The 25,839-nt window shown below is 42.4% G+C and overlaps 1 protein-coding gene across 1 annotated transcript in view; it reads left to right on the forward strand.

Moving 5' to 3' along the window:
* camk1da (calcium/calmodulin-dependent protein kinase 1Da) overlaps window positions 1-25,839 on the forward strand; it is a 51,233-nt gene that overhangs the window by 3,690 nt on the left and 21,704 nt on the right. The window contains exons 2-3 of the mRNA XM_070853758.1: window positions 21,588-21,719; window positions 25,301-25,375. Coding sequence (XP_070709859.1) covers window positions 21,588-21,719; window positions 25,301-25,375 — 207 coding nt within the window. The remainder of the gene's footprint in view (window positions 1-21,587; window positions 21,720-25,300; window positions 25,376-25,839) is intronic.

A 25,839-nucleotide genomic window follows, 5' to 3' on the forward strand; every position in this document is an offset into this window, starting at 1 on the left:
GAACCAGTTGTCGCTCGTGTCGTTGAATCCGTTTTGTCGCTGACGTAGCTGAAATTATCTGCACTGTTGGTCACTGTTATTATTTGCTGATGATGTTGTCTGCATTGTTGCTGCTGCAGACGTGATGTTTATATCTGTCGACGATGACCTTGTGGAAAAGTGTGCCAGGCAAAATGGCGTGCCTGTGGAGCGGGGCTGCGTGCTCAACTGGGCGATCAAACATGATTAACGGGGGAAAAATTGATTCGGTCAGATTCCCTCATATGGTCCTTGTGGTTTCCTACATGAAACTATCACGACATGAGTTATGAATTCCCAGAATTCCCTCTCACGTACTCCTTAGCTCCAACAGCTAGCTAGCTAGCCTATTCATCGGTATAGTAACAGCATTTTACTCACCAGAGAGATTCACATGGCAACTTCCTGCATCCATTCACTGACTGCTATTTGAGTAATGGTTTGACCTTTTAACCTTTCATCTGCATGTGCCATCTCCCCACTGTCCCTCTTTCATTCCCGTCTAAAAACAAGCTCCGGTGCATCGTACCTTAGGAAGGCGATCGTTTAGCTGGCGGGGCTTTTCTAGCTACGTGTCTCTGTCTGATCAGCCACTTATGGCAGAAATACAGTGGGCGGGGGGGTGGATTTTACCTGCTACACCGACTCTTTGCAGTGTGTGGTTGGCCATGTTTCTATGTAGGTTTAAAGTAGGCCATAGTAACTGAATTACTGAATGAAAACTGGTGCTGCACTGATTAACTAGACCGTTTTAACTACAAGGTCACAGATAGACATTAATTTGATTTACTCACAAGGTTTTTCTGCTGCTCTGATACACTGAGGTATTTAATGTAAATCATTTTTAAACACATTATAGTTCTATGTAGACAAAATAATCTAAACTCATCTCACAGTCTTCATCAGATGTTACTCAGAACTCGAGTTTAGATCACTATCTATTTTCAAGGTCGAGAACTTTTACACCCAACTTGGGCCTTATTTTCATAGTTTTAGCCGTCATTTCTATTCACTGTCACCAAGTTATCCGTGAGAAACGAAGTAGGAAATGTCAGCAGGAGGAGGATCAGACGTTTTCTCTTTTTTAAACACTCTCTGATCGTCTCACCGCTCATGTTTCTTTTGCAAACTCTCCCAGAACTTTAAATTGGTGAGTCAAATGTTGACACTACTAATATGAACTACAGGAACGAGAACAAGTTGAATGAGTTTCGAATGGTCTTTAACGGTTCTGTCCTTGTCACTGATGACTCGGCTGGTGATGCTCTTATTGACATCATTGTTGACGGTGATACTTTTATCCGTCTTCTAGTTTTAGATGAGCTGAGGATTTCAGCACCAAATATGCTGATCTCACTTTGGCATCTCTGTGCTACTAAATTTGAGCTACAGTCTTGTCACACCCACCCACCCACACACTCACTCACACACTCACTCACACACGCAGGACATTTAAAAGGGTAGGGGGGAAGTCATTTTTTCCTCTTTATACACGCAGCAAATAAAATGCTAGCACTTGCCAGCTGTCTGGAGGGATACCATCCATCTCTCTGCACAGATTGACACGTGTGTCCAGACCTCTGAGTATTAATGATCATAAACTTTAGTCCATTATCGGATCAACGCTCTATTTTAAGCCTCTCAGCGACCACATCCAGCTTATAATGGCCCCGTGCTGGAGGCCTGTTGTCTCCGCGCTGTTGTGTGACACATGGCTCTGTCCGACAGCTGCGTGCACGCTGGTGTGTCACTGTTCATGTATGTAAACACAGCCACGTGTTCAATAATCATTCATAACCGAGGGAGTGAAGGCGTCACTGTCAGTGCAAAGAAAACAGCTGACTGACCGCAAGTTCGGCCTTTTTCTGCCAAAAATTTGACTGTCAAACCTTTTTTTTTTTCTTCTTGTAACCTTTCACTTTATTACAACAGCATTTACCTCACGCTGAACACAGGATATTTTGAAGCTTGGCATTACGCATCACAAACACTTCACACTTGCCATTTATGTCTGGGGCCTGATATCCCACTGTGCCTCCATCTTTCTCAGTTATGAAAGCAAGACAAAATGCTGCTTCCTCTTGATCTATCAAATGACGCCTCTTTCAAGAAACACAGTTTGAAAATGAGAATTTCACCAAGTGCGCACACACACACACTCACACACACCTTGTAGACATGATGACCCTGCATGATCTGCAGACACAGATGAGGTCCAAAGTGAGTGCAGGTGCTGCGGACCAGCTGAGGAAACAGGACACTCAGTGGTAATGCTCCTGAGGGGAGGATTTGGTTTCAGGCCTGTTGTGCAATCCTAAAGGGTCTCGACAACAACATCTGCTGTTCGAGAGGGAAATCAGGGCCGCAGCCCGCTGGGAGACAAATGTTGCTTGTTACGATGAAGTCAGCAGTCGGGAGGGTGACCATATTTTGGTGATCAAGGACGACAGGGTGCTTGGGGGTCAGTAGAGTTGCAGCGACGTGAGCGGTGTTGTTTACTGGCTTCCTGCAGGTTATTGGCCTCTCCAAACATCATTATAAGTCAGCAGAAGACATTATGTGGTAATTTGTGCCTAAATACATTTGTTACAGCTCAGCTCACAGCAGAGGGAACGTCACACTGTGTGTGGGAAGTGCTTTGGTCGCCTAACATGTTTGCATTGGACAGGAAAGGGGCATAAATGTTGGTGTCTGTCTGTCGATTTGTTGCAAAATGCTTTAGTTGTAAAAACTTAAAGCTGCTCTTATATAATAGAGTGATATCTCATCTTTCAGCGCATTGTTTTGGTTTTACAGCCAGTAACTCTGCTGTTGTGCTTCGGTGTCACCATCCTCATGTAATGAAACGCACGCTACCTGCTTAGCACAACATTACAGACAGCTAGCAACTGGCAGGTGAACACTGGGGCACATTTAGCAGCTGAAGAACCAGACATTTTTCTCAGCAGTCGGTGGAGACCAAAACAGAGCTCAGCAGTCAGTATTATACTCCATAATGCTCCATAATTGATGAATGAATGAGCAGGTGAGCAATTGTTGACTAATATGTTGATGAAATGTTGTGTTTGCAGGTCGTGCCGCCTCTACGTGACCAATAAGATAAATTAATGCTGTTTTAGATATTGTTAATCTTGGTTAGAAAACATGACTAGTTTCTTGTTAGTATGGTGTAAATTAACACGTAGACCAGCATGTAGGGAGATTTATACGTGAAATGTAAATGAATAAAACAGCCAGCCAGACAAAGCGGAAAGTGAAATAGAGAAGATCCTCTCTGAAACCAGGACCGCTCAGCTTGTGGTCAGATGTGCTTGAATGGGAAACAGTCACTGAGACAAAGCAGACCTGGAGCCTCATTTGTAAAACAGTGCAGAGGATCAACAATAAAAGAAGACAAATGCACAGAAGCTGAAAATAGCATGCACCAAGAGTTGGCTCATATCTTTGACAGCTGAAAGGTGTTTATGGAATAGTTATGGCTCACTTAGCACAAGCAAAACTAACACTGCTGGTTTAAACTTTTACTATAACGTGGATCTATAAGTAACATGTGATATGAAGTGAAATTAAATGCCTCTCTCATTTAATTTCTACAATCTGGCTTCAGCTCAGCACCATGTGTGTATTTTTCCCTCCTCCAAAATGCTCCCACGCACAGGTTTCCATAAAGGTGTGCCGTCAAGTCTTTATAGATCCCAAGGGGGAGAGGCGTAACAGTTATAAATGAGGCCCCTGTTCCCTGGATATACTAAGATAAAATGTCTGTCAGCAGGTTACCCTCAGGGAAATGCTCTCAGACTGCACCGTGTGTTGCAATGATGTTAGTTTTCTCTCTAGCTTCCACACATTACCTGTATATCCCGTTAGAGCCGCTCAAACATAGCCAGCACTCCCACAGAGCAGCCAAACGGCCTCAGCTGTCAAACCGCAGCAGTGATTTCGCATAAGTGTCACAGTATATATCCACATCCACACATGGTTAAATGCGTAATTCACTCTCAGATATCCCATAATTCATTTAATTTCATCACAGCTGACGCACATGGAGGCTGAACACACTGAGATGCAGTAACTTCTTGGACAGGATATCTAACATATCGCTCAGACAGAAGATAGAAAGATATTTATTTATATTAGATATTATGTTTTAGGTTATCATTGTAACTGTTAACAGTAAACCTCGATGGCTATGTGACTAGCTGACAGGTTTTTGTGCAGCCTCTACCTGAACAGAAAGACAAGTCAGAAAGCAGCTTAGCATATTTTCCCTTGAGGCTCCGCTGCTTCTGACAGTGGCAGTGCAGAATATAAAAAAATACTAGAGCAGGAGGAGGAGGAGGAGGAGGAAGAAGAAGAAGAAGCGGCGATAACAGAGTGGGAAATGAGGAATTGTAATGAAAACCAATGAGGGTGGGGAATGGCAGCACATATACGCCTAAGGGGGTCGCCTCGGGGGCCCCCAGCGGTGTCCTGTTCCACTGCTAAAGGATGAATATGTTGGAAATGATTTTTCAATCAGTCTTTCTTTTCCTTCCACCATCTGCCGTCACCAGAAACTCTGAAAGACCAGCACTCTCTTTCCGTTTTGTGCCTTCAAGTTTCCCTCCAAATACAACCTGGTGGCTCAACATGTCATCGTCTATAATGAGAGCAGAAGCTGATGGATGCTTACGGGCTGCTCCATATTGATTTGGATCATAGTACTAATGAATTAATGCCAAACCGCAGCAGTTTCAGGCTCACCTGAGAAACTAACACCCAGTTGGGGGAGGATGTGGAGCACTGCTCAGAATCCAGGATGAATCATCAATCAGACTGTCTCAGTCTGGGTCTGTCTCCACTCTCTCTCTCTCTCTCTCTCTCTCTCTCTGTAAGGCTTTGTCCGCTGCGGGAACACCAAGATCTGAGCTCTCCTTTCTTTGTGCCCGTCTCCCGTTGAGACGGCAGTGAGCGAGAGAACAGGTTGCACGGCTGCGATTGATTTTCAGAGCGAGACGAGCAAATCTTGTAAAAAGAGATGTACTCAGTCCAGTCCAGTGATGCAGTGGATGCAGAAAAAAGAAACTGTGGGTTTGCCCTTTTTTAGACGTATTAACAGAACTCAATTATATTTCCAGGAAGCTTTTGTCGGTTTGATTCTGTTGCACGTGATGTTCATGAGGGTAGGCCCCGGCAGAAACGACCCCAGTAACTGAATTTAATCCCAACAAGCAGCCAGTATCATGTTCAATTTCTCATGTTCATAAAAAAAAACAAGTTTCAAGTAAGTTAATTTAGAATTAACAAAGTTACAGTCGATTTTTGTAGTGAAGTCTGCATCTCTCAGTACACATTGTATTTGTTTACCATCGGATCTGCTCTAAAAATCAGCTCTGACTGATTCTGAAAATTGGTGTTTGACCTATAAACTAATCTGATCAATCAAATCTAATCTAATCAAATTTATCAGTCAGCCTGCGACTGGTAAATTTGGATCGGTCACATGAAAGTAGCCTGTGCCGATGCCAGTCAGCCTTAAAACTAAAACTACTTAGAAATGACATACAGCTTTTGTCAGACCTCCACAGGATGGGTTCTGTAGTTAGGCTTCAGCTAGCAAAACGATAATGATTAGAAATCAATAAAACGTATAATCAATGATGTTATACGCTGTTGTCAGATGATCATTTAGTAATGAGAAAAGTCTGAAACATCTAATCGCATCAAATTACAGATTTGAAATTGTTGCGTGCTGCTTCAGACAGAATGGACTGAATTACAGGATTAGCATTCAAAATCCCCGTATTTTAGCATGTAGCCATTTTTAAAGGACTTTCTGGACACAAAGGTGTTTTAAAATGGGAATTTGGTATTGAAAGGATGTATAAGGAAGATGCTACTGCAGCCTGGATTTGTCTTTGGGTGAAGCAACAACAGCACGACTAACTAACAGCAAACCTACAGCGGTCCTGACGCTCACACGCTGAAATAAATAAATAAAATCCAGCCTTAACTTGTGGTCTGTCTGAGCTCGTTGGCACTCGTCACCAACATTTTATCTTCTCGTTTTTATAACTCACCTGCTTCTCGTCGTCATGTAACATTTTGTCCACCGTAAACCTTTCTGCGGCTGTATCTTATGGGAATCACATTCCTGAGATTAGTTATAGTGTAACGACGTGTACCCAAATAACATTTGGCATAATATTTGGCAGGCGCGCAGCAGGTTGCCGTAGTAACAGCTAGCCGTTGCCCATCAGATTATGAATGATCGCTGCCGTTAATGGAAGCAGCGCCGCAGCAGCTCCACTGCTAGCCGGCACACACTCAGTCTTCTGGACAGGTAATTTGTGCTCACACACAAACACACACACACGCTCAAAGAAACCCAGAAGGAGACACACACACACACACACACACACACACATATATACATACATACATACATGAGCCAAGTCACAAAACAAAACCCACAGACAAAAACATACACACACATGTAATGGTACTGTAAAATGACACAAACACTTTCTGCTCTGGTAGGCATTACACTTGAAAAGAGTGACACACACACACACACACACATTCCTCTGCACCTTGGAGGCTTTTTCTGTATTATAGCAGACCTACTTTCACTGAGTCCCGCTACTGTACTTAGATCAGTGTGTGTGTGTGTGTGTGTGTGTGGCTGTTTATCTGGCGCAGCTTGGCCCAGTTACACTCAAGTCGTCCTTGAGCAGAACACAATGATACACACACATGTATGCAAACACAAATCTTGAAGTGCCAAAGTTTTAAAGGAGAGAGAGTTGTGTTACAGTTAGATGTCAATTGAATGCAAAAACTGTGTTACCATTTGGTCCCACCCGTCTGTGTGAGTGTGTGTGTGTGTGTATGTGGGGAGTAAATGTTGCATGCGTCATGAGTCTAGTCAGAGCAACACTGTTATCTGGAAGTACTGTCTAGCTTTCACTCACTTTTGTCTGAATGCCATAAGCTCTGCTCACACACACACACACACACACACGTAGCCAAAGCTCCTCAGCCGCCATCATTTAATTTGTACGTTGTTGTCGTGACATCATTGTGACGTAATCGCCGATCATCCACCTTTTGCCCTTAAGGCGTCTGTCATCCGTGTGATGGATGATTTCCAAACACATGATTTCAGAAATGACGCTGGCTGATTTAAAAGGGTTTTAATTGTCTCACAGCAGGAAGTCCAGATCAGAGCTTCATATCAATGTTCTCAGCAGCTCAGGCTGAATATCTCAGATGCCGCTGGGTGTATTTTGATGAAACTCTCAACACTGCTTAAGCCTTTTTCATCGTCCAGCCTCGCTTTGTCGCCAATATTACATTCGCTTTTGAGTCATGCAGCCGGCACTCCTATCCATAAAAAGCTTGGCTGTCGATGGGCACCTTTCACGCTCTGTAGTCTCGGGGCCGGCCGCACCCTGAGCCACCTTCTGCTCCTGTTTACACACCTCCCCTGTTATGTTTGTGTGTGTTTAACTTCCGCTGTTGTGACGTTAGCGGTGATTAAATGAATTTGTAATCTATTGAACGGAGCAGAGATAAAGCCGACGGTTATGCTGTACAACAGCTCTGTTAACACCTGTTCTCTTTTGTGTGACTGTGTTTGGGTGTGACCGCAGTACATTTCTTTAGGTTCATGTGTGTGTGTGTGTGAAAGAAATATAGCGGAGCTGCTGGTAAGGTGAACACATAGTTTCATCAGAAGGAGAAACAAGCAGGAGCATGTGTGTGTGTGTGTAGCAGTAATAGAAATTATAGTGTCGCCAACACTTGGCTACAAAAAAAACAACCACGACACACCAGCGTTATCTTTAAATATTTGCGAAAGGCCCGTTTATACTAAAACAACCAATACAACAGAGGGAGCTTTATCACGAACCTCCAAAGCAAACATGTAGGTTTCCATCATGGAGAAAAGATCTGCTTGCTAATTACAAATTTCCATGTGTAACAACCAGACGGGGAACAAAGGGCTGCAGCTAACAGCTTGTCGTAGTGAAGCTGTAGAGCCCTTCACACACACTCATGTTCCCATTGAACGGCCTATGAAGGCTTTGTTAGGTGATATTATACTATAATTCTTTAAACAGATGCCGGCTCTTCAGTTAGACTGATTGTTCAGTGCGACAGCTTGTTTCTGAGAGCCGTCTTCTCTCCAGTTCAATCAGAGACACTTAGACCTACGTACAGAGCTGGGCATCAGACTGGAGCCTGACTTTTCCACTCTTCTACAACCTGTATATCATGTCTATATTCATTAATTCATCCATATAACCATATATTATGTCTACTAGCACACATGTTCACAGCACTAATCTGTGTATAGCATGTGTAAACATCCTTACTCTGTATATTCTGTACATTACTACTAATTGCACTTCTGGTTAGATGCCAAACTGCATTTCATTGCCTTGTACTGTACAAGGGTAATGACAATAAAGTTGAATTTAATCTAATCTAAACTTTTATGGCACAGACTGAATTGTTTCAATATTTTAGGATATTGAAAAATATTAAATACCTGATGATAGTAAAGAGTAAATCTCATCAGCGTCAATAAGCCAGTAAAGATGCAGCATACTTGTACTAAGATCTAATAATGCTGGAGACTTTCTGTCTGCAGTCGCTGCGTCCTGTGCAGCTCATTCACAGGCTACTTCTGGTAAAGCCATTGCATTAAAAGACATTTTTATTTATTGATATTATAACAGACAACTTAAAGCTGTGGTATATTTTTTATTATGTGGTAAAACTGCTTTGAGTGTGTAAAAATGCCCCAAACTAAAGACTTATACCATAATTTGTGATGCAATTCTGTTAAAATTGATTCTAAACAACTGGTATTGAAAAAAGTATTGTTCAGTAACCAGTATGACAGTCAAGCTATCGATACCAGTATCGAAAAAATGTTTGAACAGCACCCAGCCTTCTTATATAAAGGAGCTGAGCGTCTCTGACAAATATTACACGGTTTTGTTGGAAAAGACTTTTTAAAGGATCAGAGCAGCAACAATGAGCTTGCTGGGAGAAGTAATCCGTCCATTATAAACACATAGGAGAAAGATAAAGTACAGCTATAACGGCTGCGCTGTTCACCTGCACGAATGTGTGGCCAACAGAGGAGTCAGAGGAAGTCAATACGACCCCACTCTGTTAATGTAACATTCATGGAAGCATAATGAAAACGCTGCATCTCAGGCAAATACAGTAATGTTTACCCACAGTGTGTGATCCACTCAGACTAAATCCCCTGTGGAAAAACAGGTAATAATAGAGGCTATAAAGTGGTTTTCCCTTCTTCTGTGACGCTCAAAATGTAAAGGTTTACATAAATACAATACAGAATATATAAGTGTTGATTTACCTTACAGGTAAATATCAGCATGTAGGACTGAAAACAAGCCCAGATTCCAAAATCTTGGAGGAAGTAAGTAACGGTAACGTACTGTATGCTGGATTTCAGATAGTAAAACCCTGTATACTCTCCAGAGAGGAGTGTGTGACCTCTCCTCTCAGGCTGAATATCATCTCCTGACAAATCCATTTTACTATTCTCATCTCTATTTCCACGGCAGGTATCAGAGCCGAGGACCTCCAACATGGCCTCCGACATGTTAGGTCATGGTTTTTTATCTCCGGGCTTGAGGGGAGAGAAAAAAAGAGCGTAGTGAAGAAATGGTATTTCACTGCATCTCTCTGTCTCTCCCCTCCCCCCTAGCTCTCTCTCCCTCCTCCCCCCCGATTGCCTCCCTCGCTCAGCATGCTTCTTGTTAGACTGACTGGGAGTCTGCGGCGCTGTGCTGGCAGTGTTTGTGCTGCTGTCACTGCAGTCAGCCTTGTACCTTTTTGCCACATTTCATGCTATTGTGGACCATGCATCGTGTGTGTGTGTGATGGGGGGGAATCTCTAAGGTCACAGGAGACAAACTGCTGAGTCACCTACTGCTCGGTCATCAAAACAGCCGTCTCACTGTGGCGCCTTATGAACGCTCTGCTGGTTTCACTGTAGATTTGAGGTCATTCTTACAAGTTACATGTTGAATATTTATGCATTGAAAGTTACTAAGGTGTCAAATTCAATCCAAGCCCAAAATGCCTGTACATTTAATCTCTGGAGCTTCTGTTATCCTGTCACGTCTTTTAGGTTTTAGGTTGGCGCTCACAGACTTTGTCCCTCGGTGACCACCGTAGCGTCTGCCTGGATAGCACGGAGCAGCTAGCTAGTTAGCTAACCTGCAAACACAGAATATCGAATATTTCACTTCATGTCTTTATGAATGTCTCTAAACAGATAATAACGTTTAATGAAGGGATTCTGTTCATAGAAACCCTCCAGGGCTTTTAATTTGAAAGGGAATCAGGAAGCATTCATATAAAAAATATATTCATTTATTTTTTTCCCATTTTTGTGACATATTCTATAGATACGGACCGTGAAACTATTAAAAAGTTGTAATCTTGCTGGTTTGAGGTCATAACATATTGGTTTCACAGAAACAAATTGGTGAGGCTCTGAATCAGCTGAGCCGACGTGCTCACACAGGCTGTAACCTGTTTGCATGGACGCTGGAAAGTTGCTGAGGCAGACATTGTGTGCCCGGTGTAATTCTTTACTGTCCCTGTGAGCAGAGATGTTGATTTTGTCCTAACTCCCAAATTTTGACACACACACACTCACACAGTCATTCACATCAGCATCCATTATACACACATGACCATGATCACACACACACACACACACGGTCCACGCTCATCCCCACACACAGGCTGAAGCTGTTGCCGTGGTGATTAATGTAAACAGAGGGGAAGTCTCCCGACATCCCAGCAGTGGTCAGGGCTGTTGCCATGGCAAACTCCATTGTGTGTGCCTGTGCATGTGTGTCCGGTGTGATGTGAACGCACGAGAGGAGACAGGAAGCATCATCTTTCCTGTGCAGTCACTCCCTTTTTCCACCGAATTACACACACACACACACACACACACACACACACTACATGATATTTTTATATTTATGTATCTGGACGTGCTGTATTTTCTGTGTTTTGTTTACTTCTACTTCCTTATTTTACTCTGCACGAAAGCAAAGTCCCTGTAATGCTGAAATGATCTGACTCTGCTCTTGGTTTGGTTTATGGACGCAGGCCATGGCAGATACATTTAAAGCACCTCTCTGATTAAATGGAGTCAAGCGTGGCTGTAGACTCTAGTTCAATAGACCCCCAGCTTTGGTGCTTCTTCTGTGGAAAAGTGCCCTTCCTTCTGTGAATCTGATACCTCCAGATATCAGTTGTTTTGTCTACAGGTTGAAGACGTTCAGTGTCCAGATAAGCATCTGCTTTTTCCTGATTCTCTTTTTTTGGCTTCCTCTGAATTACGGTTTCGAATGTCGGTCTGTATCTCAGTTCCTGGGTATACACACCTGTGTGAACATGAGCACGTCTACCACCAGTGGATGCATGTGGATCCTGAAGTAATCTCGGCCCGCTTGCATTTGTTTACGTTTTTCTGTGAATATTTAATTTGCTCCTACAGAGCTCTGCATGCATATCCCATCTGTTGCGGCGTTGCTGGTGGAGCGGAGCCCATTCCACACACCCGTGCGGACAATGGGTTGGATTACACCGTCTCAGGCTTTTACACCAAATTCTGCTTGACGTGACTGTTTTGTGGATTTTTGTCTTAATTGCAGGCTGTGCAGGCATTTTCTTTCAGTGCTCTCTCTCATCCTCATCCTCAGCTGTCAGGGGCACAGTGAGAATACGGACTATAATTGGCACTTAATTGCTGCCGTGGCAACAGTGCTATTTAAGCCTACACACTCTGCAACAAAGGCATATAGTGCACGCACGCACACACTCACATAAGAAGGAGAAAAGGAAGACACACAAGGAAAGGAGGCTCTTAGCTCTCTTTCCCTCATTTCACTCCCAGTGTTTATGTTTCTGTGCACACCGTATGGACACTAGTTATGGTAGTGAGGTTATGCTGTGTTTGTGTAAAAATCCTTACCCATCACATTTTGCCGCCTGTTGCCATAGTGATTCAGATCATCAGTTTTCCTCCTGTGGGTCGAAAGCCTACATTAAGTCCCGGGATAAGTTTCAAGTGGTTGTGAGATGGTGAAACTTTTTTTTTTTTATTCTGTAAAGTTAAAGTTAAATCTGCTGGCATCTCAGCTTCGTTTGAATTTTGATCAAATTCAATAAACGTGAAAAAAATGTAATTACAGGAGGCCGGTGTTCGTTTCCAGTGTGAAGTTATTTGAACTGACCTAACTTCTCTTTTCTAATTTTTTAAGAAAAACTACACAAGAAAGATAAACCCTTTCCTAAACTTAACCAAATTGTCAGCTTAATTCAGCAAGCTTCACTGGACATTGTTTTCTCAGCAAGATTTATTTTGAAAGTAGAACCAGGACCCAGACAAAGACTTGTGGGTACTGGTTCGGGCAGCTCTAACACGGCTGAAGTCACTAATTAGACTCCCAGTGCGCCGAAAACGCTCGGCCTGCTGGGTGTTGGAAGATGCATCAGCTGAAATGTTTCTGGCCTTTGGTCAGAACTGACACGAGCAGGAGCCAGGGCTTTTTCCACCGAACCACACGAGCTACCTGCCAGCTACACTTCACCTCTTAGTCTCTCTCTCTCTCTCTCTTTGTCAGTGTCGCTCTCTCCTCCACTCATTTCACTACTATTCTGTCTTTCCAGTTTATGTCTGCTTTGGGTTTCCTTTGTATCTTATTCTCATTTATATCCCATCATCTACCAGAGTCAATGTGTGTGTGTGTTTCAGGATCTTTTCAGCCATGTCGAGACAATGACACACAGTTCAAGCAGATTAATCTGTATTCAAAGCTCATGAAAATGATGGTGTGTGTGTGTGTGTGTGTGTGATCTGCTCAGTGATGATGGTAGTGTGGCCGCTGTGTAATTGTCCTTGCTCTGTCATTATCAGGCCTTCTGCTGTGTGTGTGTGTGTGTGTGTGTGTGTGTGTGTATGTGTGTGTCCATCCATTCAGAGGCAACCACTTCTGCTTTGATTAAACTGCTAATTATTGATTGGGCAAGAACAGACCTACAGAGCTGACATTATCCCTCTCTGCATGCATGCAAGTAAGTGTGTGTGTGTGTGTGTCCTATGTATCCAGAAAGTTAAACAGTTCTTCCTCAGCTGCTCTTTTTGTAGCACCGTTTATCATTTATCTCCTACTCTCATCCCTTAAATCAAAGTTTTTTGAGGCTTTACTTGACTTTATCTTAATAAACAACACCTGCTCACATTTAGACTTTAGATTCACATTATTTCAGCCAAAATAAAACTGGTACCAGAGGAGAAAACCCTTGGTAAGATTAGGACTTTGTTAAGAAGCTGATAAAATCGCAGCAGGAAGTGGATGCAGCAGGCAGGTTCTCCAAACAGTGGAAAACGGGGAGCTAACAAAGGCCCGCAGATTAGATTGTGCAGGGAGGGTGTTTGTGGTCGAGCCTGATCTTTTGCAATTACTGTGCGCCATTAATGCCATTTCACAGCCTCACTTTATGTCAACTCCGCCGTACCCGACCTCTTTCTGAGCCAACAGCAGGGCATTAATGGACTTTCTGTTGTCGTCTAGGCGACGTGTCTGCATCACTGACTCCTGGTTAACGACCCTGTTTATGGAGGTTTGTTAACACAGGTGTGAAATCATGCCAATTGGACAAAAGCTTTTCACTCCTTTAGGTTACTTTATGTTTCAATCAGAGGATTTAAGGCACTAAAGGCTAAAACATTGTTTTTTCATATACTGGTTAACTTTGACATTTTAGGCTATTGTCATGTTGTTCAAAATGTTCAAAATACACATTTAGGTGATAATTTTGCAACACTTTGTCTGTAGTTTTCTCCTAAATTTGTATCTTTAAAGGCTGTTTTCTCAAAATGAGTTATTTCTTGCAGTCTGGGCCACAAATTTTCACTTCAGCAGCACTTACAGTTTGCAGTTTACACTACAGGTTTTTCCAATTGTTTTTTATTACGTTCGTTGCCAGTGTTTTCTGATTTATGGAGTGATAAAAAAGTAATTTAAAATTCCCTCTATAAAAACAATTGGCTGTAACGTGTCACCAGAATGAAACTTCTGTTCTGTAGTGTCTCCCATTAATTTTTGACACTGTCAGTAAATCAGCTTCAGCCACAGCTCCTCCAAATTTGCTTTTTCATGCAAAATGCAAAAATATCAGCTTTTCCATTGAGTGGATCTGCTGCTTTATCATCATTAACCTGAATAACTTTGATTTTATGACTTTAACTTTGTTTTTATGACTATTGGTTGTACAAAAACAAGATAATTGATCATTATCCGGGGGCTTTAGGAGGTACAAAGTGTATTAAGACACACATTTTGGAAAAAATGAAATGAGGAAGTTGCAATAAAAAACTAAATATGAAATTGGCACTAGAATGGAGCTGGCCGCCAGGTAAACTGTCTCTGATAAGAAGTGTTTGCATCATGAAATTCACTTATTGCCCTCGCACCAGAAACCTCAGTAATCCAATCGACTTACACTCCTGTGGTTCATTCGGTCCATTGAGAGCGGTGGTGATCGAGCAGTCTGACAGCAGCAGGCACAAAAGACCTGCGGTAGCTTTCCTTCGCTCACTGCAGATGGAGCAGCCAGTCACTGAAGGAGCTGCCCACAGCACTCTGGGCTTCATGGAGCGACTGGAAAGTGTTGCCCAGGACTGCCAGGAGTTTGGCCGTCAGGTTTTTTTCTGCCCCGTCGCCTTTGTGGAGGCCTGAGAGCATCACATCTCAGAACATTTATCATATCCTGTCATATTATCCTCCCTTCCCGTGTTTCCCTCTCAGTGCCAGTTTGTCTGTTTGTGTCAAACGCTTAATCGATTCCTACTTCGGGTTAGTGTCCTGGGTTTTTGATAGTGTTCCTGACTAAACCTTTTTGTCTTCTTGTCAGATTTGTTCACTTGTCTCCTGACTGATCACTTGTTTACCCGACCTTTTTTCAAAAAAAGAAAACGTTTTCGAGTCGTGCTATTGAGTCCTTTGCCTTTGCAAACACCTTTTTATACAGATTCTTGTTTCATCTTTGAAGGTAGACTCTCAAAAAATGTGCCTACTTTGTCCAATATGGTGGACAACACCCTGGTCTACTGAATTTTTCCAATATTTTTTGTTTCCCTGCTAAACTGGTATTCCCGTCGATGTCCACGGTGGAACATTGTGATGGCCGATGGTGGGACATCAGTGACGTCACCGGTAAACACAAAGTGCTCGGGAAAAGGTAGCGGTAACTAACAGTGGGACAAGGTGGGAATATAGACTCGTCCTGAAGTCACTCAGTGGGCGCTACGTTCCAGCGATAGCTCCGCCCTGCTGGGGCAGAGTGATGTCCCCGCTGGTGTGTTGCTCAGTTAATGCACTCAAAGCAGGGCAGCATCCACCCGAGTGCAGCGGCAGCTTTTAAACCACCACGCTGAGCTGCTAGCGTGGCTGTAACCTTTGTTTGAGTGTCCCAGCTTTTAGTCTCATTGTCGGTAGTAGCTCATTAGCTAATAAGCCAATTAGCCAATTAGGGACAGGAACATGTTTTCTTGTTGTTCAAACAAAGTTGGACATATACAGTTGGTGTTAAAGCATAATTGCCCAGCAGTCTTTGTTTTAATCACCTCCGAACTCTTTTTCCTGATATGTCTCCTTCTATAATGTGTTTCTCTGGGTGTGTTTGCTCCATGGTGGCCCTCAGAAAGATGCTCTTTGACACCAAAGCCTAATGTTTGCCACTGCTGTGTGAGATTGCTAAAACATTTTCCACTACCACACTTCACTGCAGCAGCTGTCACCTACAACAAAACATACACCGAATGAAGTCTGCGATCTGTTCACAGCAGGTTTACCTTTGTTCCAGGTGGATTTTTGCTTTCGGTGAAACACAAAAGAATCTGATGAGTGAACAACTTTTTAAACTGAATGTATTTTCAGCTTGACATTGATACACACTGATGGCTGCTGTCAGTCTCCATGTTAAATGTGTCACTGTCACCTTGTCAGCCTATTCTAGTCTCTCCATTTCTATCTCTGTCTTACAATGTGTGTGTGTGTGTGTGTGTGTGTGTGTGTGTGTGTAACAGAGACAGCCTGTTCCGCTGTCGGGTGTGTGCTCAATGGAGAAGCACACACATGCACACACATGCACACACACACACACCGTTGCTGCCAATACATTTCCTGCTCGGCGCACTGACAGAGGCAGTGGAGCTCGACTGACACAATTACACAGGTTCATACAGGAGGAAATGCAATCACTGTTGCCGCGGGTAACGGCAAGCGGGGACTGCCAGCTAGTCAACCCTCGACGAGCGCACAAACACAGCCCAGTTTGTGAACTCAGCTGCCAGATGTTATACAAGCTCCCTCCCTTCAATCAAATGAACCCCACAGGTCCTTTAGTGAGTGTGTGTGTGTGTGGGGGGGCAAGCTAATAAATTTAGAGTTGACGAAATGTGAAGTGGACCGTGCTGTGTTCCTGCTGTTGTGGTGTTGGTGGTGATGCGTGTGTGTGTGTGTGTGTTTATGAACCTGAGAGTAGCTTATTTATCAGACCATCAGTGTTGATCGTCTGTGCATTAACTCTCTATAGCTGCTCTATCTGTTGATTGGTAGGTTGGTCCGCAAAAATCTACCCAACCTTTGTTTTTTCTTGCTAAGAGGCTGAAATTTGCCATAGAGGACGAGTTTGTGTCTTATTCAAGATGTGTGTTTGTGTTAAAGGGTGCTAAAGTGGTCTATCACACACAAAAAATATATATATGTATATAATGTCCAAATGGAAATTCCAAATGTGGAAACCTAAGAGTAGCCAACCTATTCACACATCAAGCAGATTTAGAGCCATGTTAGCGTTACACTTCTTACACTTACACAACTTCGAGTTGTGCTTCTGGCCACCTGGTGAATGTGAATCACTTTCCTTTTCGCTCTGTTTTGGTCTCCACCAACTCCTGAGGAAACATCTGGCTCTTTAGCTGCTAAATACTAACACTATGATCACCAGCTATGCAATAATGTTTTTCTTTTTGTCGTTGACAAGAGCTTTCAAACTAAACCAAAATTGTGAGTTACAAAACCAAAACAATGAGCTTCAAGCTGCTTAAATGATCATTCTGCTCGGCTCAATCACTATAAGCATCTTCTATGACATAACACAAACTAATTTGATCCAGTGTCATTATAAAAACATCCATTATAGCAGCTTTTAACAGTTGTTGCTCTGTTTCATAATGTTTTACCGCTGAATTATTTTACACCTACAATTAAAATCCAGGATTTTCTTTCAAAATCACAACAAAAGCAACTGCAGCTGCAGTCTGCCCACCGGTGATGATTAATAAGAGCTGCAGCAGAGCAAATTTAAGAGTCGCTTTTTACCATTAGTGTGAGATAGCGTTAAAGCTAAAGCTTTGCCTTCTAATGCAGTGGGAATGTTTGCTGACAGTATTTACGCTGATGTAGCCGTGTAATCATTTTGTTTTGACTGAGGAAGCAGACATTTTGAAAAGATTCTTTTTTTCCCAGACATAATGTGTTTGTTCTCTATTGTCATAATTGTGGGATTATTGGGATTATGGAGAGGGGACTTTAGTGCAGATTAAGGCTGAGTTCACGTACAGTTGGTTGGGTAGAAGACACACACACACACACAGGCCCACAGTGTGAAAGAGAGATTGAGAGCTTATATGCATACAGTATGTATCTTCCCATTTGCTTTTTTTCTCAGCAGATGCTCATTCATGCATCTCAGTCTCTTTCTGAGGGTAATGAATGAAAAGTTCCAAGTGTGTGTGTGTGTGTGTTTATGTGAAGCAGCAATGCAAACAGCACGGCCCACTCGTTTTGTCTGGCTTTGACGTCACCGAAACCCACAACAGCCATTATCAGTGCGAGCAGGTGTCTGCCGTGTGTGCAATTGAGGCACTTGAAGTGATCTGATCGGCTGGCGGACGGTGCACTTTGATCACCAGGGGAAACCGCCAGCGCGATCGCTTGTCACTGTAAAAGATGTGTGCAGCATTAGGCAAGGAGGAGGAGGAGGAGGGAGCGAAGGTGGAGAGAAAACGGGATTCTTGCTGAGAGGCGTGAGAAAAACACCGAGAGCAGGAACTGTAGGAAAGGCTGCTGCACCCGGGCGTGTTTACCGCTGTGACGCTACGGTGGTCGGCCTTGTGGCAGATGGGGGAGCTTGTCAAATGTGCTTCGCTCTAAGGGGCGTGGGGGCTTTCTGCACAGGGGCACTCACATATCGATTTGATAGAGCTCATTCACAACGGCCCCTTTTTCCCCTGAATGAAACACTTGCAGCAAAAATGTACACAACAAAATACACACAGTAAAACAATGAATGAAATCCTCAAAGACGCGATGAAGCTCTTTACTCAGGTGGTCGACACATTCTCCATGTGTGTACAGTGGAGAGAGTAATTCATTAATTGGGTCTTGACTGATTTAAATATGACAGATGAAATGTTCATTAGAACAAGGTTAGTAGACCAATCTTAAAATGTAGCTGGACTGTACATCAGCACTTTCTTTTATTTGCATCACTTCCATTTTTGCAGTGTGGTTTCAGATTTTTCCCTGTGAACCTGACTGTTAATTCTTGTAATCTTATTTCCAGCTGGTGCAGTTGTCATTTTAAAGCCCCATTGATCAACAAAAACCTTGTTTAAAGTCAACGGTGCTGTATTTTGCTGCTATTTATATATATATATAAGGGATTGGGCCTTACTTTGCACCCAGATTATACACGGCTGGACACGTCCTACATGTGTTTTAGTCCTCATGCTGTAGATCGTTTAAACAGGGCCCCAAGAGTCTGTCACCATGACAGCAGCTCTGAGAGGTGGTACTTTGAGCTAACATCAGCACGCTAATATGTTCCCAATGCTAACATGCTGATGTTTACCAGGTGAAATGTCTACTGTGGTCACTGTTTTGGTTTGACTAATTAGCATGCTAACAGAAGTCCTATCATTCTGAGAGGGACATGAATGTTTGCTGCTAGCATGGCTGTTACATTAGCAATAGCTCATAGTGACCCACTCTTTTGCTTCTTTCCAGCACTTGAGTTGGTTTTGTCCCACAACAGCAGACATAAGATAAAGTTAGCAGCTAACAGGTGAGCACAGTCGAGCATTTAGCAGCTTAAAGAGCCAGAAGAAGAGTTGGTGGAGACCTAAACAAAGCTAAAAGGAGAGTCACCCTAAAAGAGCCTTATTGTGCTCTTAAATCCAATATCATTGTGTATTTAGCGGCTCTTATAACATTGTAAATTAGGATTTGTGTCAGCTGCAGGCAGCCCGAACGTTGTGCAGCAGGAGATGACAGAAGGAGGGGAGAGAGAGAAGAGAAGAGATAAGGATAGAGAGATGTTTACTCTAATGCGACATCGGTGAAGCTGAAGGCAGATCGACACAGGAGTCAGCACACGGTTCAGGCAGATTAACTCGCAATGGGCTCATCTTCATTCATCACCCTGCTCGTCTTCCTGACGCACACACACACACACACACACACACACACACATTTCCAGGTATTGTACCTAACACCGGGGCTGTGATTATTATTGAGGATCATCCCTTTATTATGATGCGAGAAACAAAGATTGGAAATCGTTTCCAAACCTTAGCAGTCGTTCTAAGTGAATAAATAAAAGGAGTTGCTAATGTTCTAATGTTACACATGGCAGATTCAATCATTTTACTACTGCAGTGTAATTTTCTGCATATTAAGATGATCAGACACCTGCATCTGTCGTAAATGGGATCTCCAAGGCAAAATAACTGGATTCATATAGTGTTAAATCTGGAGTCACTCAGTTTGCATAAAACATTTTTTGTCCTTTCGGTTGCTGTGTGTAATCTGGCTACAGCAGTGACACTGAACATATTCTCTTTGTTAGAGGCAGAACATAATCAATCAAGTAAAGGTAAAACTAAAAAATGCAAACGTTTTAAAGGGCACTCCACTAATTTGACACAAACTTCAGTGTAGTCACCATGAGGAGTGCTACTAAGCCTCTGCCTTCATGTTTATCCTCTGTAAAGCCTGAGAAAATAACTCCAGGCTATTCATTTATGACAGAAAGCTTACCTTAACGCAAGGTTTTAGGTATGAAGGTAGACTGCCTTCATGGTGTTTGTCCATTATGACTGTATATTGATTAATTGTGCAGTCCTGTTATCTGGCTGAATCATGGGAAATGTAGGATCCAGTGATTTTGGAGCTTGACCCATATTAGTAAGGTCACCTCGAGCTCTGATACTCAGAGTTTGGCCATTCTTTTTGTAATATATCACATGTAAAAATGTTAAATCATTGTAGTTCTGTCATTAAAACTGCTTAATGTATGAAAAATTTAATTTAAGATCGATGCTTGCAGGTTTTTCATTCCTAGCAGATAGTGATAAACATTAAGTCAAGACAGGACGGCCAACAGCGACAGCTAACTAGCAGTGTTGTGCACACAGTCCCAAAAAAATGAACCAGTTCATGCTCATTTTTGAATTGGACTGATCAAATGCAGCCAATCTTGTAAATGCGTGAGATATTTCCATTGGAATCTGTACGTATAAATCCTTAAAATGTTCATATGGACTTTCTATCATCATTATTATTATTATTATCATTATTATTATAATTTATATAATGCATCTCCTCACTCTGAGTGTACATGTTGTTATGTGTTATTGCTGGTGGTAGTAGTATTATTGGTGTTATATAGTACAGCGCCTTACTATGATTGTGCATGTTGTTATATATTTTTATTAGTAGTATTATTATTAGTATTATTAGTAGTGGTATTATTGTTATTATTATTATTATTATTATAAGACTCTGGACTCACCTGGTGCAGTAATTTACCTCTGTGTAATAATTTGTAATAATAATTTTTAATACATCATTTTTTTTTATTATTCATACTTTTATATATTTATATTTTACTTTGTGTTTGAAGTGTATTCTTATTCTTTTGGAGCTGTGTGTAACAAAAAGCGATTATTAAAGTAATTCTGATTCTGATTCTTCATCAGTACCTCTAGTTGCCTCTGAATTGTCAGGTGTACTAGTGATGCCAGCTGATGCTGGCGAACACAGTGTGTGAGCTGTTTTTAACTGTAGTGGGAGTCGACAACGTTCATGACGCCGTTCATGGGGTCCAAAACTGTTCACCAAAAACATGAGGTTTTGTCAGCACTGCTAACGACACTTGCCTTTGTCTTCAAATAGCCTGTGTGCTACTGCTGGTATGTCCTTTAAATAAACACTTGTTCTTATCATGCTGGTTTATGTGAGAGTGTAGATTTAAGGATGTTTTTCTCCATTTCAGATGAATTTCTTGTAGACAAACCCAGCAGGGTGGACAGAATGCAATTTGTTTTCTCAGAAAACGCACTTGATGTGAAAACCTGTGGGACACCAGAGAAAGGGAGGGTCACATTATCCACTGACTGGTCTGCTGGTGACTCACGTGACTTTTTTTTGTTTATGTGTTCGCAGAGGGGCGTTTTCCGAAGTGGTCCTGGCTCAGGAGAGGCTGACCGGCCGGATGTTTGCGGTGAAGTGCATTCCTAAAAAGGCTCTGAAGGGGAAGGAGAGCAGCATCGAGAACGAGATCACCGTGCTGAGGAAGTGAGTGCTGTTAGACGAACACACACACACGCACATAAGCCTCCTAATTCCTGGTTACCGGGGCAACTGTACATCTCCTCTCATTTCCACACATCACAACCCTCCCGCCCCCCCTCACCCCCAAACCCCCGCCCCCAGGTCACGATCCACAGCCCACCTACCACACACTCACACACACTCTCACACACACACACACACACACACACACACATCACGACTGTAACTTCTGTCTGAGCACAAAACAGCTGCACAATATTAACCACAAGACGCTTGTTGTGAATTCAATGTGGATACTTGGCTCTGCTGGAGTTTGGAGAGGAGAACTATGGACTTCTAAAGGCTGAATTCAAACAAGAAGAGGTCTGTAAGGTTGGCGGATTTAGTTGATTTTTAAAGAAGTGACACCAAAAGACACAGATGAGAAGAAAACCTGATTCTTTTATAATTAATTTAAGAGCATTTAGACTACAGGAGATGTTAGTTAATGCCTATGATTCCACCAGAAGCATCACAGCATGTTTCAGGAGCGTCCCCGACACTTAATTTTCAAAATAAAACACCCCTTGCAGACTCCTGATTGTAAACTACATCAGCAGAACTGGTGTCACCAGCCAGACGTCAACCAGTCAGAGTGGTTTTTAAGACCAAGGATGACGAGAGGTTCATCTTGGAGGTGGATAAACACTTTTACTTTCCTTTTAAAGAAGGAAATACCCACAATAGACACAGTTAAAACAGACAAAATAAGAAAACACAGCCTGCTTTCACATTTTAGAAGCACAGAAATCAAGGAAAAATTACCAAAGTAAAATATCAGTCTAGCAAAACACTCCACTTCTGAAACGGGCATGCAGCCATGCAGAGGACAGAACAACACCGGACCGCAGCCAAATCACGACACAGACGCTCTCAGAGGAATTTCCCAACAGAAGCTGAAGTCATACACTACGATATACATTTCTGCTTTAGCTCCCAGAAAGAGCACTTCTTCCCATTTAGAAATTCATGGTTCCACCCATCAGGCACAATGTCGGTATGTTTAATAGTCATATCACCGTATTATTTTTATGGCATGAATGTGTGCCAGCAGTCCACCAGACAGCCAGAAAAAGACACCAGTGCTCATGTTTTTGTTGTGCTAACTGTGCCACAGCTGAGCAGATCTTAATAGGAATGAATGAGCTGCCGTGTAGGAAACTTTCAAGATAAAACAACAACAAGGACTCTCTTGCACACAATCATCCAACAGCACAATTACACATAAATATCAAAATGCTTGGCTGCTCTACGCTGTGGCAATACAGATGTCTTGTGCTATTAGATACAATAAAATTGTTCATTTGGCTCTTCTGTGCAACATTAGAGAAAATGAGAATTGCCTCCAGTAATGAGCGAGAGGTGCAGACATTCATTTAGACAAACGAGTGTCATTAGTGTAAACAACTGAGAGCATAAGTGCTGCGAGACAACAGGTCGGCTTGGGAGGGACATCTGATGGATTACTTTACGGCACAGATCAGAGGGAGGATGATGATATAGAGCCAAAGCTGTCACAGATTCTGGTTTTGGTCTCAGTTTAGAGGAGCACAAACACTAACAGTGTGCAGCAGCAGCATCTCGACAGTCCTGTTTATGCCGTGTAGATCCCATGGTACATCATTTCCAGGGAGTGTTCCAGCTTGAAAGCTAAAAATAGCTGGTGTGCAAACCAGTGGTCTCGTCAGTGTTCAGAATTTGTACAAAGATGTTACTTAAAGGCAAAAACAAGTCTTCTTGCATCCCCACATGTTGTCAGACAGTTGGTTGAACACATTCAAGACCATTAATTGTCTCCAAATAGAAACACTTTTGCTCATTTATAGATTTAGATTAGATGTCATCAAAGTTAATACAACTAATACAAATGGGTTTTCTTACCTGTAGAAACAGGAAGTGGGTAATGAATGTAAGTTTGGGGGATTTTTAAAGATGTCATTGGAGGGCAGTTAAGCAATAGGAAAATATTTGGTTCTTTGATAAAAAAGCTGAGGGTTAAAAGGAAAAAAAGGAAAGTTGCAAGACGATAGTTGCATAAACTATTCGATTTTGTCGTATTCAAATATTAGAAAGTCACGGCTCATCTCTAATATCAGTATTTGACTAGTTTTTACCAGGATGGAATTTTCTTTTATGACACAATACTGTAATTCCCCACTAGTGGAGGGCTGCACCAGTGTATCAATAACTTAACAATAGTTATGTAGCACACAGAAAAGCGGCAAATATTTACAATTGCGAAGCTGAAATTAGAGAATCTTCTGCAATTTGACTTAATAACTCACTTAATGATTAATCAGTTACCAAAATTGTTTTAATCTCACATCTCTCAATCATTGCAGCACAAGCCAGTTTATTTTGTATGAAGATCATCTGAAAAGATAGGAAGTAGATGCAGCGTTGTTACATCTGTCAGTGCAGCTGTGTGGAGCAGTAACAGAGGACACATGCAGGAGGAATCCATGAATGACTGAGTGCAGCATAAAGCCTGTAATCTGTGAGAGGGTTTTCCTGAATGCAGCCTGCTTCTCCTCCACCATTACACCCAGGCTGCTCGCTGCAGCTCTTCATTATCCCAGGCAGGGCCGGGGCTCACATTATCCCTTTTCAGCCTTCCTGTGTGTGTCTGTGTGTGTGTGTGTGTGTGTATGAGTGTGTGGGTGTGAGAGTCACGCCTCAGCTCTGCCGTTAAAGAGGTCACATGCTCTATAATAAGTGTTAGATGCTCACCTGCACACCTGCTGTGCATTCATGTATGTGTGTGTGTGTGTGAGAGAGATACAGCGCAGGGGGAATTGCCTCTATTCATAATGCAAAAAAAAAGAAAGATGATTAAGCCACACACTAAATCAATTGTGTTTCTACAAGGTACGAGGTAGTAGGATAACTAGCGCTGTAACCATGGAGAAATCAGGAGGGAATCAGGAGGAAAATCAGCAGAAATGTGAAACGAAGATGAAAATGGGTTTCGGGCTAAATGGCTCCTCACAACTGGAGGGTTGTTGGTTCGAGTCCCAGAAAGAAATTGTGCTGGGAGGACGCCACAAATGAGACACATGCTTTCTCATGTGGGGATTCTTCAGTCCTTTATTCTGAAGTCTCTGAATCATTGGGTTCCATTTAGTAGCTGTTCTGGAGCTTTCAATCATATCACAACAGCTTCATCAGCAGATGGTGTTTGCTGGCACTTGGGCAAAAATAAATAAAATGGCAATTTTCGTCTACGTTTCCATGAGAACTGTGTCTGCAAATGAAGACTTTGTAATATCACAGAAAGCCCCAGAAAAGCTACTAAATGGATCGATCACGTGAGAGACCGACGGTAAAAAAAGTTCAATATTGGATATTTAAATCTGGATTATAAGGCCACTTTAGGTAAAACACTGTCCGAGTATTCAGCTGGATTATCATGTTATTAATGGGGCAGAAACTTAATGGGGAAGCATAATTTTCACAGTTCAGCTGCAATCATTAGGATTAAAAGTCATTTAGGTCTGTTAATGGGAAATGAAAAGCTTTAGTAATGGTTTGTCTTTGCTTTGCAGGATCAAGCACGAGAACATTGTGGCACTGGAGGACATCTACGAGAGTCCAGACCACCTGTACCTGATCATGCAGCTGTGAGTTGGTGCTTCTGTGTTCTTTTCTTGGCACTCACTGATTTTAAACAGAAAATTTGCTTCTCAGATTGTCATTCAAAGTAATGAAATAGCCTTTTTTATCGCACTATTCAAACCCACCAGACACCACTGACAAAAACAGTAATTTTACATAGCAGAGCAGGAGTGGCTGGTCTACTGTTTCCTCGATTGGTTGGTTTGTTAGTGGTATTGTGTATTAGATAAATACTGTGTTGGACCTGAAGTAAACCTTTAAATCAACAAAGTCACACAAGAACACAAACAAACTGACCGACTGAGGCAGTGGTAGGCCAGCAGCTACTGTGTAAAATCACTGCTTTTATTAATGGAGTCTGGTGGCTGGTGGCTAACGGCTGTTTCTAATTAAACAAAACGGATCTTCCAGGTCTCTCTCTCTGTAGGGATCCTTTCTATTATGTTGTCAGACACTTCGAATAACAATC

The sequence above is a fragment of the Pempheris klunzingeri genome, chromosome 22 (assembly GCF_042242105.1).
Source record: "Pempheris klunzingeri isolate RE-2024b chromosome 22, fPemKlu1.hap1, whole genome shotgun sequence".
In the NCBI taxonomy this organism is placed as follows: Eukaryota; Metazoa; Chordata; class Actinopteri; order Acropomatiformes; family Pempheridae; genus Pempheris; species Pempheris klunzingeri.